At 49.7% G+C, this 22408-nt stretch overlaps 1 protein-coding gene and 1 long non-coding RNA gene across 2 annotated transcripts; both read left to right on the top strand.

Annotated features, from left to right (window-relative positions):
- Positions 1-4538: 4538 nt before the first annotated feature.
- MCL1 (MCL1 apoptosis regulator, BCL2 family member) lies at positions 4539-10482 on the top strand. The gene is given in 5 exon segments (XM_026687953.2): positions 4539-4647; positions 4650-4774; positions 4776-5209; positions 6957-7204; positions 7652-10482. Coding segments are annotated over 5 exon segments (993 nt in total). The 5' UTR covers positions 4539-4578; the 3' UTR covers positions 7769-10482.
- Positions 10483-13084: 2602 nt separating this feature from the next.
- Positions 13085-14794, top strand: LOC148129559 (uncharacterized). The gene is made up of 2 exons (XR_015745319.1): positions 13085-13612; positions 13719-14794. It is a non-coding gene; the product is annotated as an uncharacterized LOC148129559 (long non-coding RNA).
- Positions 14795-22408: the final 7614 nt, after the last annotated feature.

The raw sequence follows: 22408 nt of genomic DNA, 5'->3' as shown, positions 1-22408 counted from the left end.
GCTTCTGTCATTAAATACCTGCTTCTATCTTAATTTTAACCCCTGCCTCCAGGGCGGAGTCTCCCCACTTGGCCCCCACTTGAAAATGTATGGACTTCGACTCCCAGAATCCCCCAGGCTGAGCCATTCAGGGAGTTGAAGTCTACTCAGAGGAAGAGGAATTGGGGGCCGGGGGAAACCACGCCAAGCTCGTCACTAAACCATGTGCAGGCCATGCACTTGTGTGAAGGGGGCTTGCTGGCCGTGTCGTTCCCTCCTCGGCCATGGGGGGGTGGACGAGGCCTTCCAGTTCAACCACTCCCAAATCAAGAGGGGGAGGAACCCGGCGCGAACTGGACGGCCCCCTCTGCATTTCCAAAGGTTGAGATCATTGCAAAGCGTGGGAATGGCGAGCCGGGAAGGGAGAAGAGCCCCAGAGCATTGTGGGAAGGGCTGGACTGCTGGGTTTGTTTGCAGTCGGGGCTGGGCCAAAGCCCCTTCCCCAACACACCCACCCCACCCCGGTGCAAATTCGGAGCTTGCCGGGGTGTGTGTGTGCGTGCGTGTGCTTTCCTGGGGACCCCTCCCCAAATCTCTGAAATCCCCTCCTCCAAGGTTTGTGTTTTCTTAGCTGGGCTCGGCCAGCCACCCGTGTTTTCAGTATCAACCTGGCTTGTTTGCTTTGGAAGGTTTAATTGCTGTTTTCCTTTTCCCCCAGGTGCCTTCTCGGGCTGGGCTGTTTACCTGGCTTCGAGGCACCACTTGGCGGTTCCTTTACTGGTGGAGGGTCAGAGGCCAGAGGGGACGTTTGGCCGGAAGGGGTGGCGGGCACACCGTCTGGCCGGAAGGGTTCCAAGGGGAGAAAAGGGCTCCTGGGTTTAGGCTCATCCGGCCTGCCTTCCTCTCCCCCCTCCTTCAGGGCAGCCCTAAATTGCTCCTGCTTAGCATATTAGGACCCTCCGTGGTGCAGTTGTTAAAAGTGCAGCACTACAAACTACTTCTGCTGACTGCCAGCCGCCTACAATTTGGTGGTTCAAATCCCACCAGGCTCAAGGTTGACTCAGCCTTCCGTCCTTCCGAGGTGGGTCAAATGAGGAGCCAGATGGTTGGGGTTTGCAAGAGGCTGACTCTGTAAACCACTTAGAATATAAGTCTAAGTGCTATTGCTATCACCCACCCTTCTTTGATCTGGAGCACTCGGATTCCCACGATGCACGGCTGCCCTGGCCGACTTGCATGGTTCTCCCATCTGGGGGGTCAGAGTCCCGGCTTTCTTGTGGATTTGATTTCAGCCCGAATCGATCTCCTGAGAAAGTTTTTTATCTGTGTAAGCAGCTCGTTCAGTAAGACGGAGAGGTCGGAGTGCTGCCAGCTCTCCGTCCCTCGATGGTCCGCCTAACTCTTTGCCAAAATCTCAGGTGAGAAGCTAGAACGGAGGTCAGGCTGACATAGTGGAGGATTCTGGGCTAAAGAAACACTGGCATCTTGGTGTTTCTTTGGTCTAAAACAAGGATGTCCAACCTTGGTCCCTTTAAAGACAGGTGGACTTCAACTCCCAGAATTCCCCAGCCAGTATGGCTGGCTGGGGGATTCTGGGAGTTGAAGTCCTCCTGTCTTTTAAAGGGGCTAAGGTTGGACACTCCTGGTCTAAAATCTACTTCTGGATCCTTAGCAGAAGAGACCCCTCCTCTCTTGACTTTTAACACCAGGGCCACAGGGGGAAGTCTCCTTTGGGGCTTTTTGGTGAGAAATCTGGGCCAGGAGCTCTTTTGGAAAGTCACTTCTCTCACCCCACCCACTCACCCCTTTGATGTGGCAGAGGAGGAGAAGGTGGGGACAGTCCGGCCAGGAAAAACACTAGGGGCGGTAGGGAAAGCCCCCCCCCCCCAGCTTTCAAATCCTGCCAAAAGTCTCTTGCCGGAAAGCCGTAGAGCAGGGGTGTCCAACCTTGGCAGCTTTAAGACTTGTGGACTTCAACTCCCAGAATTCCTCAGCCAGCTTTGCTGGCTGAGGAATCTGGGAGTTGAAGTCCAAAATCTTAAAGTTGCCAAGGTGGACACCCCTGCCGTAGAGCAAAGCAAGATATTGACGGTAAAGGTGATTTTTTTCCATTGAAGAAATGAGGACTAGAAACTCGGACCACTCCATTCTGTGAAACCCAAGAATCGTCCCGTCAAGTTTCTTTAAAAAAAAAAAAAAAAAAAATAACTCGTGCGGTTTTTGCCCTTTTGGGTTGTGTCCTTATAAATGTTGGTGGTGTGATGTTTGGGTCAGCTGTGAGTTATCCTCTGTGCGTGATTGACACTGTATGGGCACCGTGTCAGCGGTTTAGGGCTGGGACGTTGTATTGCTGACATCTGAAGACAAGATGTACTTTCCAGAAGCTGTTTTCTTCCTCTTTCTCAAGTCCTCCGTCACAATTAGATTTCTTACATCCTCTCCAGGGATTGGTCGATACGGGATGATGTAATGGGGATGTAGGTCAGGTAACCAGGTTGGCTTCCTGTTCTGAGTCGGGGGAGTGTGAGTGGGTGGACTTGATTTGATTTGATTTATTTGATTTGCCAATTGTTTACAAGATAATAAGTATAAATGTATACATAGTTGTGAATACATGAAATGGGTACATATAAGAAAAATAAAAGAATAAGAGAAACAATAGGACAGGGACGGTAGGCACGTTGGTGCGCTTATGCACGCCCCTTTGAACAGAGATGGGCCTGTATGCTCAGGATTTCACTTTTAAATTCCATTTTCTCTCCAGTTTTTATTTTTTCCTTTTTCCCATCAGTGAAAATGGCTTTACTGAGGGGAGGGAATTTTCAGTGACTTAACAGGACGCCATTTTCAAAGACTCTGGCTGGTTTACAAGAGAAACACGGAGACATCTGTGAAAATTAATCCCACCTCTGCAGAATACAGCCCCTCCTTTCTTTAGCCATTAAAGGCTGGGGGGTCTCCAGGAAAAGAGACCGCCTCACATATATGAGGAAGACCACCAGCGTCTCTCTTTCAGGGCAAAAATCGGTCTGCTTTGGCTCAGTGTGGGGAGAATGGTTCGGGTCAGGCCCTTTGGAGTTTTTTTTGCTGACGCTCTTTTGATGTAAACATTTAAAAATACATTTTCCCATAACGTCATGCTAAGGAGAATCGGGGAAGGAAAAAACACCCCTTAAGCAGTTTTTTTTGTTTTGTTTGGAAACCTGCTCTGTTTACCGAGGTTTGAAATGGGCCAAACCCCGTCCCTGGTTCCTAAGGCTTTGAAAGGGGTGATTATCCTTGGCCAAACCCAGGCCTCCCTCCTCGTGGGTTGGTCTAGACAACCCCAAACGGCTTCGTCTGGGGAACATTTGCCCCGGTGATGTCACGGTGGAGGTGATCCTATTTGTGGGCTGCTCAGCCCTGGGTCCCTGCGAAGGAGTCGGCTGCTGCGTGGGGACTGCACAAACTTTTGAAATCTGTCATTTGCCCCGAGGCCGCGTTGGACATCCTGTTATGCTGCAGAAAGATGCTGAGCTTTTCGTTTTGCAAGCCAGGCAGGGCCGTTTCTGCTGAATTCTACTCAAGAATTGTTATTTATTGCTGTCCTGCCTTTTATTCTCTTTTTTTTCTTCTTCTGTAAATCAGGCAGCGAACTTATCCAATACCCCCTTCCTCCTGTTTTCCTTAACCACAACAGCCCTGGGAGGTGGGCTGGGCCAGGAGAGAGGGAATTGGCTCAAAAGTCACCCAGCTGGCATTCATGCCCAAAGTGGGACTACAACGCCCATCATCTTTTGGCTGATTTGAGGTTCGGCTTGAGGTCCATCACGCAGGAAAGGGTGGCTCTCGTCAGGGTACTTTGTGGGGCATATTCGGGGCTGGGGGGGCATTGCCAGCCAGCATTAACCCAGATGCAAAACTGGCTTGGAGGGTCAGGGTGGAACGGAGGGGGAACCCCAGACCTCTGCCTTGCAGGAGGAGGAGGGACTCCCCAAGAGCATCTAGCTCAGGGCTGACCAAGTTTGGCCTCTTTTAAGGCTGGTGGACTTCAACTCCCAGAATTCCTCCTGTGTGGCCAGCAGGGGAATCCTGGGACTTGAACTCCACTGGTCTTAAAAGCGGCCAAGCTTGGACAGCCCTGGGCTAGTCCGGATGAGACCGACCCCGCCCCCCCAGACAGGCTTGCAATGCCGCCCCCTTGGCGAGGAGGGGGAGTCGGGGTCAATCCAGGACGCTCCCCCATCCGCTTTTGCTTCCCTCCGAGGTCCCGCAGGGCACTTCCATTCTTTTCTTTCTCCCCCCTCCCCCTTTTCCCAAAGCCAAAATGCGCCCGTCCATCCTGGCTGGGAAGATGAAAGGGGATTTAAAAAAAAACCGAGCCCGTCTCTGATTGGCTACCCAGAATTTTTCCTCTTTCCCCCCTCCCCCAACCAGGAGGAGCCCCCGCCCCTCCTTCGCTCTCTCCTATCGCTCCAATCGCCTCTCGTCTGCGTGGCCCCGCCCCCTTCCGCCGGCGTCGCCCGTTGACGTCAACGCGCGGGCGGCATTTATAACGGGCGCTCCGTGCGCGCGCCACTCCCCTCCTCAGTACGAAGCCGTCAGTCGAGGTCGGCCGCCATGTTCAACAAGAAGACGATGGTTCTCTATTGCGGCGGCTCCCCAGGATTGGCACCGGCCGCCCCTCAGTCCCCGGAGGCGGCGGAGGCGGAGGCGGCGGAGGCGAGGGCACCTTGGCTCTCCTTCCCGGCGGCGTTCGAGGAGGCCTGAGCGGGGGCTGTGCTGGCCTCCCGCCGGCTGCGCTGAGGGGCCTCGAGCGCTGATTGGCGGAGGGCCGCGCGCAGGGCCCCTCCCGCTGATTGGGCCCCCGGACGCGGCCGCGCGCGCGCTGATTGGCCAGGCGCCGCCGCCGCCGCCACCGGCGACCCCGAAGAGGAGCTGGACGGCTGCGAGCCCGAGGCGGAGACCGGAGTGGAGCCTTCCGCCGCCTCTTCCTCTTCCTCCGCCCCGCCGTCGCCCGGGGACCCGCTGCGCCAGGTGACGCTGCAGCTGGTGGCCTCATACCTGCGAGAGGCGGCCGACCAGGAGCCCCCCAAGCAGGACGGCTGCGGCGGCGGCGGGAAGTTCCTGCAGGGCCTGCTGGGCCGCTTCGGTCCCTGCCCCGCCGAGGCGGAGACGGCGGCTCGGGCCCTGGAGACGTTGCGGAGGGTCTGCGACGACATCACGGAGAAGCACCAGCTGGCCTTCCAAGGTGGGCGGCCAACCCTCTCCCCCCGTACTCCCCCTAGTGCTGCATTGGTGCTCCTGATGGGGCTTGTAGTCCAAGAGGGGTTTCCCCCTCGCAGCGGATGCGTGCAAATACTGAGGAAGTGCCGTGCAAGCAGGATGGGCCTAGTTAGCCCCCACCATGGAAAAGCATGGGATTGCAGGGCTGCGAATATTAAACTGCAACATAAACAGAAGTCTAGTCTACTTAGCCCCACCCACCCACCCAAAAGGGAAGCAAATATTGAGAAACTGCAATGCAAACAGAGTGATTTAGTAACCGCCCCCCCCCCGAAAAGGACAGCAAGCAAGGAGTATTGAGGATGGGATTTGGGGAGGGGGCAACTATCGAGAAAGTGCCATGCACCCAGAGGGTTGGTCTACCCCACCCTGAAAAAAAGGGGTTCCTCCATCCCGAAAAAGCATTAAACTGCAATAGAAGGCTAGTCTAGTTAGCCCCCCAATAAAAGGGCAGCAAGCAGAGGGAGGATTGGGGATGGGATTGGGAGGAGTGCAAATATTGTTTAAAAAAACTGCAATGCATTCTTTTGAAAAGGCTGCTAGCAAGGGAGGACTGAGAGGGTGCAAGATATGAAGGAAGGGATGTAAAATAGACTTTCTGATATTCAGGGACTTTCCCCCCTCCCCCCTTCCCCCATTTGCCCTCTGCTGGGGAGAGATGAAGAGGCTCTTGGTCTGGATTGGCTGGAAGGCAGCTGCAACTCTGGTGGAGCCCACCCTGATGGCCCGGAAGCTGTGTGTGGCCGGGGCTGCTGCAGGGCAGGCCTGGCTTCCCTCTTTCCTTCTCTGCCCCCCCTCCCCCCCCCCTTGTTTTTGCTGCAAGCAGTCATTGTGAAAGTATCAGGCTGCAGCAGAAAGGAAACTGCACTTTGTACTGTGGGGGAGGGGGGCAACCTGGCAGGCAGAGATGAAAAAAAATCTCATTATAGATTAGCTTTATCAGTGGCTCGTATCCTGCTGGGCCCAGCAAGCGAAAAAATAGCTCATTGTAAACAGGGTGGTGTTTAAAAACAAACAAACCACCAGAAGCTTCTCTAGCTAGCCAGGGTTTTTTTTAACTTCCTTTGGTTGTGCTTCACCTTTGGAGTGATTCTAGCAAAGTGTTTGAAGTTTGCCAGCTTTTGAGTTTTCTTAATAATAAATGGGATGGTTGCTGATGGGTTTCCAGGCTGATGTACAGTGTGGGACATCCTGGGCCATCATGCTTTGAAGCAGAGGACCGTGACACAGAACAGGCAGAGGAAGGGCTTCCACTCCTGTAGTACAATAGTATTTGGCTGATTCATTGAATTCCCTGGTAGCCGATTTCATCAGCACCTGCTTCCTGGGAGGTTTAAAGCCTTCTGAATAATCCACAATACCGCAGGGATTCTCCTAGCCTGAATTCAAACTTCCTGAAGCTTTGAGATCAACTGGGGAATCCAGTTCTGCCTTGGCCTCTTACGTGGCACCACTTAGCAGTCTGAATTGCAAGTTGCATCCTGTTTTGCTTGGGAAATCACTGGGCCTGAGTTAAATATTCTGCACAAAATTGCTGTTTCCTTTTAGTTCTAGTTGCTGTTTGGATGAACTGTAGCAGCAGTGACCATGATTCTGAGGTTGCCCCCCGCCCCCTTGCAGGGAAATGGCCAGACAAAACCAAAATATGTTTGTCCCTTCTTTGACCTTCTGTGGTGCTTTGCCTAAAGCCCTTCCTTCCCTTCTTAATTCAGGAATGCTGAGGAAAGTGCAGATCGACAAAGCGGATGACTTGAAGCTTATGTCGGAAGTTGCAACACAAGTTTTCAACGATGGCATAACAAACTGGGGGCGAATTGTGACTCTCATTTCTTTTGGTGCCTTTGTTGCCAAACACTTGAAGAGCATAAACCAGGAAAGCGGCATCAGCACTTTGGCGGAGATTATCACGGAGGTGCTGGTGACAGAGAAGAGAGAGTGGCTGCTGCATCACAACGCCTGGGTGAGTAAGATTCCTGGCCTTTGGGGGGTTTTCTTCCTTGTTCCTCCTTTTGACAGACCTGGGAATGGGGGAGGAGTGGAAACTTCAGCTGTGCTTAAGGCTAGTTGTCCAGACAAAAAAATAATGCTTAAACTCCTGGATTATGGGGCCTCCCTCATGTTAACTCAGGGTCAAAACGTGAGCTTGTTTTCCTTGGCTTGTAGAGGCAGAGATTGCATGACCCATCTTCCTGTTCCCCCAGGAGGGGTTCTAGAGGGGTGGCCTTCTGGGGTTTTTATGATAAGGACCTTAAGTTCTCCCCTGAAGGGGTTTGAGATAGAGGTCCTATTCTGGAATCCCCTTCTCTCTTCCCGCGCTTTGCTTGCTTCCTGGGCCTTTTCTAAAGCTGCCAGGTGCTGCTGTTGCTGCCTGTGTCACAGCCATTAACGGTGCCGTTCTTTCTTTTAGGAGGGCTTTGTTAAATTCTTCCATGTAGAGGACCTGGAAGGCAGCATCAGAAACATTCTGGTGGCTTTTGCAGGCGTGGCTGGCCTAGGAGCGAGCTTGGCTTACTTGATCCGGTGAGCCAAAACGGGGGGGCTCTCCCGAGTGGAGCTTAGCTTTGGACTACTCGGTTCCTGCTGTGAGTAGAAAACTGAGCTGTTCTCCTCTTGCCAAGCGGGAAGCAGGACAGCCGGAACACCCCATGAAGAAGGATTGCTATGAACTGTCCGGGATAGGAAGGTCACCCAGCAAGGATGTCTTACCAATGGAAGTCGCTTTTCCCAAGGGAAGAAACGTGTGCCCTCTGCTTCACTCCCATGAAGCGAGGAGGACTGAAGCCCTGTGCAGGAGGAGGGGTGCTTGGACTGGCGGCATCTGGGCTCGGGAGGAAAGGCCGCTGGATGCACTGAGCAGCGGGTGATCTGTTTGCACAGGGCGACAATCGTGCCCTCCTGTCTTTTGGAGAATAACGCTGGGCCCGGAGGGGTGTTTGGGCCCAGCCTCGTCCTTAAAGACTTCCGGGTGATCTCTGGGAAAGGAGAGAAAAGGCGTCCTTCAGCCGCTCATCAACACATCGTATTCTAAAGGGCTGACTGTGTTTTTGTTTTTTTAATTTTTCCATCTTTCTTTCCACTGCCCTCCTGAAAGCGTTACACTGCCATTAAGCGTGTGCCCTCCCCTCTTGAATCACACCTCGCTGCTCCCTGCAGCAGAGCTCAGTCTGCAACCATGATCAATGCCATTTGGGACCCATGAAACCTGCAGAAAGATTGCAAAGAGGGTTTTTTTTTTTTAAAAAAAAAGAACATTCAGTTTGGATTTGGTGACTCTTGGTTCCTCCCCCCTCTCCCCCATCAAGCGTATGCTTTGCATTTCAGAAAACCTTTGTATCCCAGTTCACAAGGTTATCCATGTGACTGTAGCGACCGGGTTAAAGTAGCAAAGTATTTTGAAAACCCCTCTTGGGAAGAAAAGGAGCCTTTGGGGGCTTTTCCATCGCCCTGCTTTGTTTTTTGATTCTCAAGCTGAGTTTAAAGGTTCCTTAAAAAAAAAAAAAAAAAAAAAAAGCTAAACTTGCACATGAATGTCATTTATCCTGTAAGAAAACAAAAGAAGTTGTGTGAATTAGCAGTGTGAGATCCTGTGGTACAGGAACACACACCTTATCTAGTCTGTGGGCAGCTTCCTGGGTGCCCTCCAGATCTTTCAGCCTGGGTGTTTCTGGAGGATGCCTGATGGCCTTTTCTGAACCCTTTGGGGATGAAACAGTTCGTAAGCTGCGTTTTCTTTGGCTTTTTTTTTCTTTTATTCAGGAGAATGGCTTCAGTTAATAGGAGCAGGAGTTTTAATTTGCAGTCCAGAATTGCTTTTAGTTTTCACTGTGCATCAGTCTAGACCAGGAGTATCCAACCCATGACCACTTTAATAACCACGGACTTCAACTAGCGGGGGAATTCTGGGAGTTGAAGTCCACAAGTGGCCAGGGTTGGACACCCCTGCTCTAGCCCAAATAACGGCAGAGGTAAAAAAAATCTTGGTGCGGTGCCGGAAGACCTTCTTGTTTACATAAACTCTCTCATAAAACCCATTCAGTGATTCTCTCAATGGGAGGAGGGTCCTTCTGTTAATACAGAAACCTGAAGTGTTTGTTTTCGCTTTGTGGCTGAATGATTGTCCCTTGTTCTTTTTTTCCGTCCCCCTTTAACGTTGCCAGGTAATTCGTTGGCAGATGAGGCTTAAAATCCTGGACTGGCTTTTTTCTATGGAGAGGCAGGGCTGGAGATCACTTTTAGAACAGAACGAGAACCAGCCAGATTCAGGGATGGGACTAAACCTTGTTTCTTCATTCAGGGTGGCCTGAATTCTGGCTCGGGTCCTGGGGCTGTCTGATCTGTGACTTGCCCCTCCTTTTTCCAAATTGCTGTTCTGGGTGCACTTGAGGTGATTACAAAGGCGCTGCAGTGACGTGCAAGGAAATTAAAACATTTCACACAGATTAAGTTGCTCCCTTCTATCTGCCTCCAGGACCCAGAAATGTGGTTTAGAAGGAAAAATTGAGACCAGGCTATAGGGAAGTATTTTCATAGGGCTAATAGAATTGGCCTATTGCAATGCCTTGTGTGGGGGTTTACTGGCAGAGTATGCAAAGTTTTTCCTTAGAAATATGCAAAAAATGGCACTTCTCTAAGGTTCTGTTTATAAACACTGGTGCCCTGTGTGTGTGTGTGTGTGTGTGTGTGTGTGTGTGTCAGCTAGCTGGGGTTTTTCTGTCCAACCAAACAGGCAGTGCCTGAGGTTCCCCATTTTCACACGAGCAAACCGATTCCAAGTGAGACCCGATTGGGTTGGCCTGTCCGCTTTCCTCCTGTTGACTCAAACCCTTGACTCAAACCCCAGTGGCTGCGAATATCTCTCACGAGAATCCAGAAGGAACATGGGCATTTTACATTTTAATAGCGCCCCCCCCCCCTCCAAAAGCCATGATTCCTTTTGACTTCTTGGCAGGTCAGAAGAACCAGTCTTGGGAGTTGTCTTTTCATCATCCCAGGTCCTCTTTGGCTGCTAGGCCACTGGGTTAACTTCTCTTTTTGTGGTAGGAAAGAAGGGAACGGTTGCATGTAGCGAAAGCCAGAGAGATGTTTATTCTGAAGACCTTGACTTCCACAAGCCTCACTGATTCCTCCTGCCCTGCCCACATTCCTCCCAGGCAGAATCACTGTTTTGCAACCTAGCAATGAAGTGTTTAATATATTATGTGCTTGAATGTTCCTCCGGATTAAATTAATTTAACCCTTGGCTGTTCAACTTGTCGGTAATGTTATATACATTGGGCAGGCTTCCCTGTCTTAGAATGTCCTGCTTTGATGAAGCAGAGGAATGTATTTGTCTGAATATTGCAAATGTTCTTTTGGGAATTGACCATAAAAAGTTCATGTATTAGTAGACTCTTAATCCAATGAGGTTCTTTGAACTCTCCCCCCCACCTCCACCCCCCACCCCAAAAAAAGCTTGTATTACTCCTTGGTGTAACTGACGGACTCGTGCCTTTTCCTCTGACCTGATCTTTATAAATTTCTCAGTTTTGCAATAAGTAGATGGGTGTGTTGGAAATCACTGTCGGGTGTGAAGCTGTGCCTTTTTCGAGCAAAGGTCATGCTTCAAAAAAAAAAAAAGCAGATCACAGAATTGCCAGTCCCTTGAGAAGAGGATGCAAGTTGGCTTCGTCCTTGGTTCAGCTTTTAGGCAAAAAATAAAGATTGCTTGCCCTACAACTCAGAAAGATTTAACTGAAGCAATCATGGGCGGCATTCATCCTCACGGATAGAAAGAAACCAGATTAAGGAACTCCAGCAACAATTGCAAGATAACCATTTCCCCTTTCTGCTTTTCACGTGCTCACACACCCAATTCACTGTAGAAGCCTCGGCTCTCAAGGTGTGAATGAAAAGGGAAAAAAACGTCATTGGCAGCCAGCAAAAGCAAAGTGAAGAACTGATGTCTTATTTTAGGGTTGAGAAAATAAACAAACTTCAGAAAGAACAAATCATTCAGGACTAGCTAAAGTACAGTGAAGCCAAATGCTTTGAATGAGGCTTAAATAATTTGGTCACATGGTGCAAAGGAGTCACTGAAGAAGACCCTGTTTCTTGGAAAAATCAAGAGCGACTGATTGTTGAAAAGATTCTGTTAGGCCCCCCCAAAAAGCTGAACATTTTTTTTATTTCATAAACTGGTCCCTGGGATTTTGAATAGAGCTTTGCTGTTAAAATACCCACCCTCCTTAATCTCTGAAAGTGAAGTGTAATTAAGCGTTGTTGTTGTTGTTGACGTCACAGGTTTGTTCTTTCCACTCCCCATGATTTAATTAAACCAGATGAAAGTTGGGGCTTTGGCACTAATGAACCACCTGCTTAAAATCCCCAATTCTCGGTTCTGCCTTTCCTAGGACAGATCCAAAACAGAGACGGGGTGGAGCCGAGCGTTTGTTTATCCCGATGCATTCCCATCCCTTTTATTGGGGGAAAACACACGATGGGGTTGCTGGCTCCTCTGTTGAAACTCTATGGGAACCATGTGGGTGGCCTCTTCCATTTCATGACTCTTGTCCCAAACGCCCAGCACCATCCTTGGTCGAACTGTTCTAGAAAGATAGGCGATAATGGCGATAAACTTAGAAAAACCATGTTTTTTAATGGAAAGCTGTGAAACTCCATTTCCTGGCCCCTCTGTTTTTTAAGGGCTCCTTTGGTTGTGTGGTTGTCTGAAACGGAGCAGATGGCTCTCCGTCCAAAGCTCAGGCTGCTCTTTTCCACCGTTTCCTGCTCCTTGCCTGCTTGATCCGGGGTTCAAGACAATTCATAAAGGATCCCCCTGTCTTTTTCATGGCGGCTTAGCCCAGCTGCTTTTCACTTTCTGTTCCTAAAAGGAGGGTGGGGTGGGGGGGGGAAAAACCCCCATAGCTGGGCAAATGTTTAAGGCCATTCTTGTCTGGTGAAGTCATCGCTGGTGGCTTTTCCTGTAATAAGAGCCCTTGCAAATAAATAAATGAAAGGGAAGCTTTTATCCCAGGGAAGGGAGGGGGGTGGGGTGTCAGCACAGCTGCCTCCAGAGAGGGAAATTTCCCTGCTGGAATGGGTTCCCCCTTTAGTCTGGGTCAGCGTTTCCACCTGGGGTTCATTATTCCTGGCCTCCCCCCCAACCCCAAAACTTTAATTCAGCATTTGGTTTGGCTAAAGGATTGCTGGATAGGCCTGCTTTAAAAAAATAAAACAAAAAAACACCCCCTCCTTGTCGGTCTGCAGTCTTTGTGATAGCAGAAGTCGAAAGCAGAAATGAGATGGGTGTCGGCCAGCTGTTCAGGGAAATGGCCTTCCAGCTCTTAGCAGGCGCCATTGTCAAATAATGGAAATTTTCTGTTCGAAGTTCCTCCCCAAGAGCCATTCAGAAGGAGCCGTTTTAATTCTTCTTCTTTTTTTTGGCCAGTTCCTCCTTTGCTCTTCTTTTCTGCCATGTCCTTTTTTTGCATCCTACAGCCTGTTTCCTCGGCTCCACGAAGGCTAGTCGCACAACACACAAATCATCACTACTGACCAGCCACAAGGGCCGGTGCCTTCCCCCAATGCGTCAAGTCACAAATGGCACACAAGGTGAAGTGCCCCAAAGGTTGAGAGGGCCAGGCCCCCAAAAGGTACAGCCTGCCATGTTGATTTTATAGTTTTTTTTCCTGATCTTCCAGCAACTTTGGGACTGGGGACGCCCTTTTCTTTACCTTCTGGGTTAGAGGTAAAGAAAATAATTGGATTTTTCCTATTTCTGTCTGGCTCCTGGCTGAAAGTTGCCATAAGTGTCCAGATATTTTTAGGGCAAATGTTCTTTGTGTGTGTGTGTGTGTGTGTGTGTGGGGGGGGGAGCTGGTTTCCTTCCAGGAAGTTATTAGCAAGCTCCCCATGTGACTTTTAAGCCTTTTTCCAAATAGCAAAGAGACGGTCCTTGCGTCTTCAGCAAGAAGAAATACTCATTGAGTAACCATCACGTCTTTAGAAGAAAAACATCCCCCAGAAAGTCTGTCTGAGTCTTTGAAGGTTTCCAAATGCTGGGTAGACAGCATTCTGCCGCCCTGAACTCATTCTTCAATCCTGTCTGGGTCTCCAAAGAGAAGCTGCTTTCCAGGGTGGGTGGGTGGGTGGCTTTGAAATCTGTTTTTCTGTGTATAATTAACAGGCAGACTTGCTGGGAGGTTGGGAAAGGAACCTTGGCTGATTTCTTGGAGTTGCGTTGCTGCTTTTCCGGTGACCGGGCCTTCCATTAGCGCCCCCTCCCCCCTTGCTTCAATGCGCCCAGATTCTGACAGTTTCCTTTGGGTTTTTTTTAATCGCTTCTTCCTTGGAAATCTTCACATCTGTTTTAAGAAGCTCCTAAAGCAGGGTGTCCAACCTTGGCAACTTTAAGCCTGGAGGACTTCAACTCCCAGAATTCTGGGAGTTGAAGTCCTCAGGCTTAAAGTTGCCAAGGTTGGACACCTGTCCTAAAGCAACCCACTGTTCCCCCCCTTGGACAGACCTGGGATCTCCTTGTCAACAGATTCTAAAGCCAAGGGATCATCCCATGAAGCTTGCAAAAGGGTACAGGATGACCAGGAAGATATTCAGAGAAAAAACGATGGATCCAATTAAGGAAATGGAAGAGCAGAATCTATTTTCTGCTTAAACCATATTTGAGCCGTAATTGGCTGGGTGTACACTGCCATAAAACGAAGCCATAAAAACAGCCTTATCAGCCACAGTGGGCAATTCTTGTGACCTTGCCCTGTGTTCTTTCCACATATGCCCAATATCATGTCATAAATTCATTAGAGTTTTCACAGTTGCCCAGGTACAAAGTGCCCTGGGGTGAGCCCAGTCCACTGCGTTTATCACCAGATGCAACCATATCTGAACTTGGCTGGGAACTGAAACGCTCTTCTCTCTTGGACCCTCCCAAACATAGCTTGAAAAAATGCCAAGTTTTGGATTGTGAGAGAAATAAAACTTTATTATGGTTGTTGTTTTAGCATTTTTTCCCACGGAGAAAAGTTTCTTTTCCTTAAGCAAACTGATGCTTCCTAATCTTGAGAACGGGCTGAAGAATTTGCAATTATTCGGGGTTAAAGTCCTTGCTGAACAGGCAGTCTTTTGTCTGGATGTTTCCTTCTTTCTATTTTGCTTTAACGTCTCTCTTTTTTCCTTTGAAATTGGAGATGGGAAAATGCAGTTCAGGCCACAAAGTCTGCTGATAGGGTTATCTACTCACCTTGAATCGCTAAAACAAAATGATAGGCCCCGCAATTTCCTTGTTGTGTATCTCCCTTTAGTGGGAAAAATCTGAAAAACGACTGTGAAGCTCTTACAAGGAGATAGGATTTCCTCCGCAAAGATGCAAACTTGACGTTGCATTCAGAAGAAGAAAAAAATAGCCATTTTGGACCACATTTTTGCCATTGGGACTGTTTGGAGGGAACATTGATCTGAATTCTGAGAAATTGAGTCCCAACACACCTGGATTTTGAGGAAAAACATCTCTGTAAAATGAAACAAGGATCAAATTGGGACTGTTGTGTGTTTATACTTTTTTTAAAAAGCACGTCATTTACCAATTGTGCATTAAATCCCTTTTAATTCACTGAAGGTTGTGTGTGTCAGGTGGAGACCTGGTTTAGACCTGTAGAGAAAGCCTGAGAAACTTAAGGAGAATTTAGTTGGGCATGACTAGTTAAATACTAGGATCAATGACTGGTAATGGTGACATTTTAACAGGCTCCAAGTTGATACCTAACCAACTGAAAGACCCCTTTACGAAGAGCGCTCTTCCCTCATCTCTGCCCATCCTTTCCACGTCTCCCCCACCGAGCGGGAGTTTGCAAAATAATAATTGGGATGGTGATGTGGAAGACAGATAGTAATTTACAAAATCCTGCAAGTATCCTAGGGATTGTACCTAATAGATCAGCCTGACAGAGAGGCCACCTTTCTCCTACAGATTAAACTTGTTTTGTAGACTTGAGCGATGCAAACGAAGAGGCTGCCTCCATTTTTTGTGCTCCAGGAGTTTCACAGAATGTTGCTGCTTCCGAAATTGGACAGTTAGTTTTCAGGGAGTGAATCTTCGGGGGTGCCCAAGTCTCGGCACTGCCTTGGATTCCCAGGAATCAGGAGAACATCTTTTTCTCAGAAGTTTTTAGGCCATGTGGGAAGACAACAACATGACATTTCATTTCGGGGAACCGTCTCCAGGAAGGTTTATCAGCCAGGCCCAGGAGGCCCCTGCTAGGAAAGGAGGACCCAGCCAGATGGTGGGCACCGTGACACTGCAGGAAACTCTCAAGCAGCTCAAGATGGCAACCGTTTGGTGTGTTCAAAAGTGCTCCTTGCCATCAGGCTGAGGTCAGAAGGAGCCAGAGGGCCTTCTTGTTCACCCAGAATGCGAAAGAGGGTGTGACGGCAGATCGTACACTTTGCCCCACGCCTGGGATGGGCCCTGAGTCAGCAGGGGGTACGAAGGCTCTCGGCCTCCATTACACCCAGGGAGAAACTTGAGTTTTCACACTTATTTTTTTTCTTTTCTTTCTTTCGAGCCCTCTTATTTCCTGTCACTCAGGAAATGCAAAGCTTCAAAAGTTCCCAGCTTGGCAGCACTTCCCGCCCCCAGGGTGGGTTTTTCTTTCTTTCTTGGTTTCATGTGGGTTTCTTCTCCGCTTTTGCTCCTTGATCGCAAAGATGACGTGTTGGGAGAGAGGAGCAAAACAGGTGACTTTTCATCTCGACCCCGAGAGTGGAGTTTTATTTCTCGGAAAGGCAAGATGCTGTGAAAGCAGGTTTCAGTTGTGGGTCCGAGGGAGCCAAGCCTCCTTTTGTGCTTCCCTGCCATCTGTTCTCCAACAGGCCCTCCCTCTCTACCCACAGCTGGCTGCGTCTCGGGCAGCTGGTCCTTCTGTTTTGGCACCCAGACAGGCTCCGTCCGTTGGGTGCTTCTTGACAGGGGGGGGAAAAACATCTCTTGAAAGACTATAACTGGCTTGGACTTGTCCATGCAGAGAGCACAAGGGTGTTTGTGCTTGTGTTTTGTGTGCATTGCTAATTGGCCAGTAATTCTGCATGACAGAAACCCTGGGTTGCTAGAATATCAACACATTGACTTACAACCCTTCAAAGTTAACAACAGCACTGGAAAAAGCGACCCAGGACCGTTTTTTTACACTTAACCGTTGCTGCATCTCCATGGTCACGTGATCAAAATTCGGATGCTCATACTTATATGATGGTCGCAGTGTCCCCTTTTGCGACCTGGCAATCAAAGCCAATGGGAAGCCAGATTCACTTAACAACCTGTTACTACCTTGTAACTGTGGCAAGAAAGTTCCTAACATGGGGCAGAACTCACTTAGCGAATGTTTCACTTAGCAACAGAAATTTTGGGCTCCGTTGTGGTTGTAAGTCGAGGACTACCTGTCACAAAATAGGAACCAAAATGGCGAGGAGACCCCTTGAAAGTGGACAGTGCAACGGAAATCAATCTACCTTTAACAAAACTCCTTCCTGTCTCCATGCACTTGTGTGCTCCATCTCCCATTCCAGATCTTTTCGAGTACAGTTACTTTCTTTCCAGCCACAGCCGGGATCACACAATTGTGAGCTCGGAGACTTGAGTGGGTCGTCTTCCAAGTTGCCAAGTCTGAAAAACGAGGGGCCTTGGTCCAGACCCTCTGCTCCTTTCTCTTGCAGCCCGGCCTGACGCCAGCCAGTAAAAATCCCATGGAAGGCGAAAAGATGCCCTCGAACCGAACAGTTGTGCCAGGAGAGAAGCCGCTTGTGCTGGCTTCTCCCGAGACCTGTTTTCAGTCCACAAGCTGTGAATGGAACTGAAAATACAGCTGTGGAGTGTCGTACACAAATTAAGCGCTGGGCTGCAATACAAGCCTGCCTTGCTAGACTGGTTGCAACCAGCAAGGTTGACTTGGTTTTTTGGCACAGGCTGGGTGTACATGTGTGTGCGCGCAGGTGTAACCTCTGCCCACCCTGGCAATGATGTCCCCTTCCTCTGGACGTAGACAGAAGGACCGCCCCCATTTACGACTACGAGAGGGCTGGAATGCAACCTTTGGGTCTCCTCCCACGCCCGCCTGCCTATGTGAGCCTGGAGGTTAATTTGGAGTGGGGGGTCCTGCAAGAGTTGCTTTCCCTCCCCCCCTGGCCAAGGGCCCTCACTTCCCCTGGGAAGGGGGATTTATTTGCTCTCTCCGGGGACCCTCCTCTTAAAATGTGTTTGTTCTCTGCCTGGTTTCCTCTTCTCTAAACTTTGCAAAATTGATAGAGCAGTAATGGCTCTAATGCCTGTGTGTGTGGTTGTGTGTACTTTACATCCTGTTCTCCGGAAAAGGAACTTCTAAAGTAAAACAAACTTCCTCCACCAAGGAGGCCTGGCTGATTTGAGACCCACCATGCAGATTGGCTTATTTTGAAATCGATTTATTCTGTGTCGCTCACGCCTTCGGTTGGATTGACCATTCTAGGGGACTCATTGGGTGGTTTGTATTTGCAAATACCACCCAAATTAACTTCGATTTAGACTGGTACGCTGCACAGACTTAGGTGTGTCATTGGTAAGTTTGTATTACGAGACGTTGGCAAAAGTGGGTTACTTCTGATGTTAACACCGCCTCTGTTTGATCTGCTATAATCAGTTTCTATAGTCCAAAAAGTCAGGTAGAAATAAAGAAATTGAAATAACCATTCTCAGCCCAAACTCCCCAATATTGCCTTCTTTATTTCCTACTTCCTTTATTTTTCAGTTTCTTCCTTAAATCTCACCCTGTCTCCCCTTCCCTCCCTAATTCACAAGGCTTGCGGGGGAGTTAAAGTCTCATGTTTAAGCTGGCGCAAACATCACCTGCTCTTTGGGCCAATGAGGAATGATTCATTGCCCTGCAGAACAATCTGTTTCCTCCATGCACAAATATTTGGGGTTGCTTGTTGGCAAAGGGAGGGAAACTCCTTCCTTCCCTTTCAAAAACACTTGAGAGGATCTCGGGATTCCTGTTTGTTTCTGTGGCCTTCAAGCAGCGGTGATGACTGAAATGGGGTTGTTGGTTAAAAACAACAACACAAAGCTGGATTTAGACCAGGGAGCCCCATCCCGGATGATCCTTCTTCCCCGAGTCCTGAATCAACCATAGCTTTATCTAGCAATTTGGCCATCCCAGAGGTTAGCAAAGAATCGGTTCGGCCAGGTGTGGAGAAGTGGTTCAAGCACACCTGGGTACACCTGCCATCCTCATCCTCTTGTCTCTGTCTCTCTCTCCTCGTGTCTTCTTCAACTCTCATCCCCAGCCTGCTCAGCCAGGGCGCCAGCAGAGGAGAGATGGGGGGGGGGCAGTCTGTGTCCGATGGATGGATGGTTTTTTTCTTCAGAGTCCAGAACAAATTTAGGCAATAAATTGGAGCTTGCCACTGAAACCATTTCTAAGCCACCATTTAAGCGAGCTTTCCTTGTTGCACCTCTGAGTTGTTCATTGCGTGTTTTGTCTCTCAGTGGTGTGCAAAGAACCCAGCCAATGGTGGTTTATTCTTCTACAAACTCTAGTTAAGCCAGGATTTGGTGCCCAAACCAACAAACCAGATTCCTGCTTGCACATGGAGCAGAGAGCTGCAAAGGAGCTCCTTGGAAGGGTTTGCTCAGGGCCTCCCGAATTAAAAGTTGGGAGGCAAAACCTGCCTCCTACACAATCAAATCGCCCCTTGAAGAGCCCATCTGGGGCGATCCCTGTTTTTGAGTGGCCTTCCCCGCTGTGCTGCCCCTGGTTTCAAGAGGCGTTTCTGGGAGGGATCCCTCCGAGAGGAGCCGCTTTTCCAAGGCTGCCTCTGGGGTTGGCTTCCAGTCCCCCCCACCCCCACTGAGCCATCGCGGTGCCACTTCAGATGCTCCGTGACGAGGCTCAGGAAGCCGCTGTGGGCGAGATGCGGGTTTTCCGCGAAATGCTCTTGCTGCATCCGGCCCTGTTGCTGGGCAGAAAAAGCAGGCAGCCGGCCGTGCGAAGCAGCCCGGCCCTCTTGGCCAAGGAGCTCCTTCCCCTTCAGGTTTTTCCGCAGGAGAGTTTTTTTTGGGGGGGGGGGGGCTTGCTGTGACTCATGAGCGTGAGGACTAGGAAACTCAGCCGGCCTTGTAAAAACCATGACCCATCTCCCTTGTGTTTTGGCCTAGCCTCAAAATTACGACACTGGTACCATTCCTACATTTCTAACAGACTTTTAAAACTGCAAGTAATTAAACTTTTGGTAGGAGGAAGCACAGGGGTTTCTCATCCTGTGTTAAAGGCAGATTTCCTTCCCTCCCTCCCTCCCATCCCCTTCCCCTCTAATCCTTCCTTCCTTCCTTCCTTCCTTCCTTCCTTCCTTCCTTCCTTCCTTCCTTCCTTCCTTTCCTTTCCTTTCCTTCTTTGGTTGTGGCAGGTTGTCTCCTGCGCCAGCCCTTTTAGAAGCACTCCCCTTGTAAATCTCACTCAGTTCTGCTTAGTTAGTTCGGCTTTCACCTTATTCCAGTCACACGGCTTAGAAAAGGGTTACCGTGTTGGTTCAGGTGGATCTCATCCCACTGTCCAAGCGAAGAGGGATGGATGGACAAGACCAAGAAGCCGTTTCCTTTGAATCCTGCTTGCGTTTCCCCCCACCCCCCCCGAGAGGGCTGGGATTCCAGTTGAAGAGGATTCTGGACCTTAAAGAGGATAAGGGCCCAATGTTCTCTGAGCCTGACTGCCACAGGGCCCTCTCTGGGGGGCTTTCCTTGTTGACTTAATTTCAGCTTGAGCAAAACGAGGTAGGGGTTTATAACTTTCAGCCAGGAAGTGCAGTCTGGACAAATGCAGATCAGGGTGTTTTTGTTTTTTGTTTTTCTTTGCAACCGAGGATCTTCATTCAAGAGTCAGCACTTGTCCAAAACCCACTTCCTTTTGGCAAGGTCTGCTTCTCTCCCAGCTGTCTGCACGTCCTTTCGGTGTGAAATGAGGAAACGGGCTCTGTCCTTCGGAGAAGCGAGAGGGCCAGGTTTTAGCCGGAAGGAACCCGACGGGTCAGGCCAGCCCGAAATCGGATGTGAAACAGGAAGCGTTGGGGAAAGAGGAGCCCAGAAGCACCGCCAGGCTCTCCCTGGTAGCCTCCCTTCAAGGAAGGTCTAGATGTCCAGCATATGGGGGTTGCCCTTACATCTTTCTCAGGCCCAGACTGTGGAATGGGGGAATGCCCCAGAGCCTTGGTAATGGGAACCACAAAATTTGGGGTTTGCTTTCCTGGTTCCTCCCAGAAGGACTCTGGACTGGCTGATTTAATGCAGAGATTGAGAGAGGATCGTAAGAATCAAGAGAAGGGCAGACTTTGGGAGAGTCTTCCCTTTCACCCAATAAGGATCAAGTTTCTAGTTCCCATTGTCAGAAGGATATCTTTGGTGCCACTCTCCCTCCCTCCCCCCTTTTAAAAATCCCTTCTCTGGCACCGCCGTCTGGGCAACCTTGACGCACAAGGATCCCCGAGTCATTCAGGGCTGGGGACGATGTGTTCCTAGCTACACACAAGATGCCGCGTTGCTCTCCGTGGGGACCCGGAAGTCCTCCCTTCCGGCAGCCCTTGTGTTACAAAACACACCACCCGGCAGGTTGGGCCTGCTGGTTTGACAGAAAGGCTCCTCCAGGCTGGCTTGCACGGTTTGGGCATGGCGGATGTTTTGGCTCGCTTTCGAAAGCACGGAGTTGAGTTTGTTCTCCTTTCAGTCTTGCACAATCACAGCTGGTGTGCGTATAAGGTTGCGATGCCTGGATTTAGCAGCATGGAGGAGTAGTTTAGGGTCTCCCTCCTCTTCCATCCCCCCCCCCCCATTTTAAACCTCTGCTGAATGAGAGTATACTGAGAGTATTTGCACCAAGACAAATTCCTTGTGTGTTCAACCACACTTAGCCAATAAAGAATTCTATTATCTGTTCTATCATGCACCGTCATGAGGACTAGGATCTTGACGCTGAGGGGTTTGGGTGAAGGGGGTACAAGAAGCAAGCTGTTCCATTTGGATGCTCTTCGCTTTGAAGAGGATGGGATTGGAAGGAAGCTGAGCATTTTAAAAAAAATAATAGTTTTTTTTTAAAACAATCTATGGTCTCAGCGATCCGAATGCCTCTTTCTTTCCACTTGGGTTTTGCTCTGCAGATGATCACAGTGTCCTTGGAGATCTCCTGGATTCAGGAAGGAATCCACCTCTTCTGGTGGATCTGTGGGAGCAAGCTTTGAGCCGTCCCATACAAGATCCTTGGTATGGCATCTTTTCCCCTTAACAATCCCCTATCTTGGGGGAAGTTGCCCGGTTCTGAACTGGAAAAGAAAAATATTTGGCAACCGTCAAAAATAAGATTTCGAGTCCTCGATGGGTTGAGAAGCATCAGTGTTGGAAATGACGACATGGCTTCCTCTCTGGTGCCTCGCGAGCTGCATTCCATGAATCTGTTTAGGGCTTAGCTAAATCAGGTTCAGCCGCCCTGATCCTGGCTAGCAGACTCCCTCCAACCCCCAGCCTGTCTGGGAGAGCTCATTCCTAGCATTTTTCTCTGCTGGGTGGTTAGCAAGGAGACTAAAAAAAGCCCCATTGTTCTCTGGGTGAATCGCACACGTTATGCTCAACGTGGGTTAGTCAGACCTCAGTCATCTCCTTGGAGGAGCTCGTGGGCGGAAGATGACGGGATGGGAGAGACGATTGCTCTGCATTTCTTAATCCTTGTACCTACAGACCTCCCCCCCCCCCCACCAGGCAGACCACCTAAGCCAGTTTTGGTTTCAGCAAACAAAATCTTGTCCGCCCCCCTTTCCTTTTGAGTTTTGAGGGGGGGGGGTAACTCACATTCCTGGCATAGCAACCCTGAACCTTAGCTAGGTGGGGCCTCCTTTGCAAGATACTGTGGCAATATTTTACCTTTGGCAAATTGCTTCGGGCCCCAAGCTGAAATTCTTGCTTTTTTTCCTGCCTATCAAGAAGGTTAGAAGCTCAACTAGGATGATTAAAGGCCGGAGACTAAAACATAGGAAGAACGGTTGCAGGAAATGGGTCCGGCCAGTCTAGAGAAAAGAAGGACCAGGAGGGACATGATAGCAGGATTGCATTTTTTTGGGGGGTGGGGGGGGGGGCTGCCACAAAAAAGAGGAGGTCAAATTATTC

Source organism: Notechis scutatus, chromosome 14, assembly GCF_049901735.1.
Source record: "Notechis scutatus isolate UNSWTSFEM ecotype Mainland chromosome 14, rNotScu1.2, whole genome shotgun sequence".
Taxonomy (NCBI): Eukaryota; Metazoa; Chordata; class Lepidosauria; order Squamata; family Elapidae; genus Notechis; species Notechis scutatus.
This window is presented reverse-complemented; position numbering and strand designations above follow the sequence as displayed.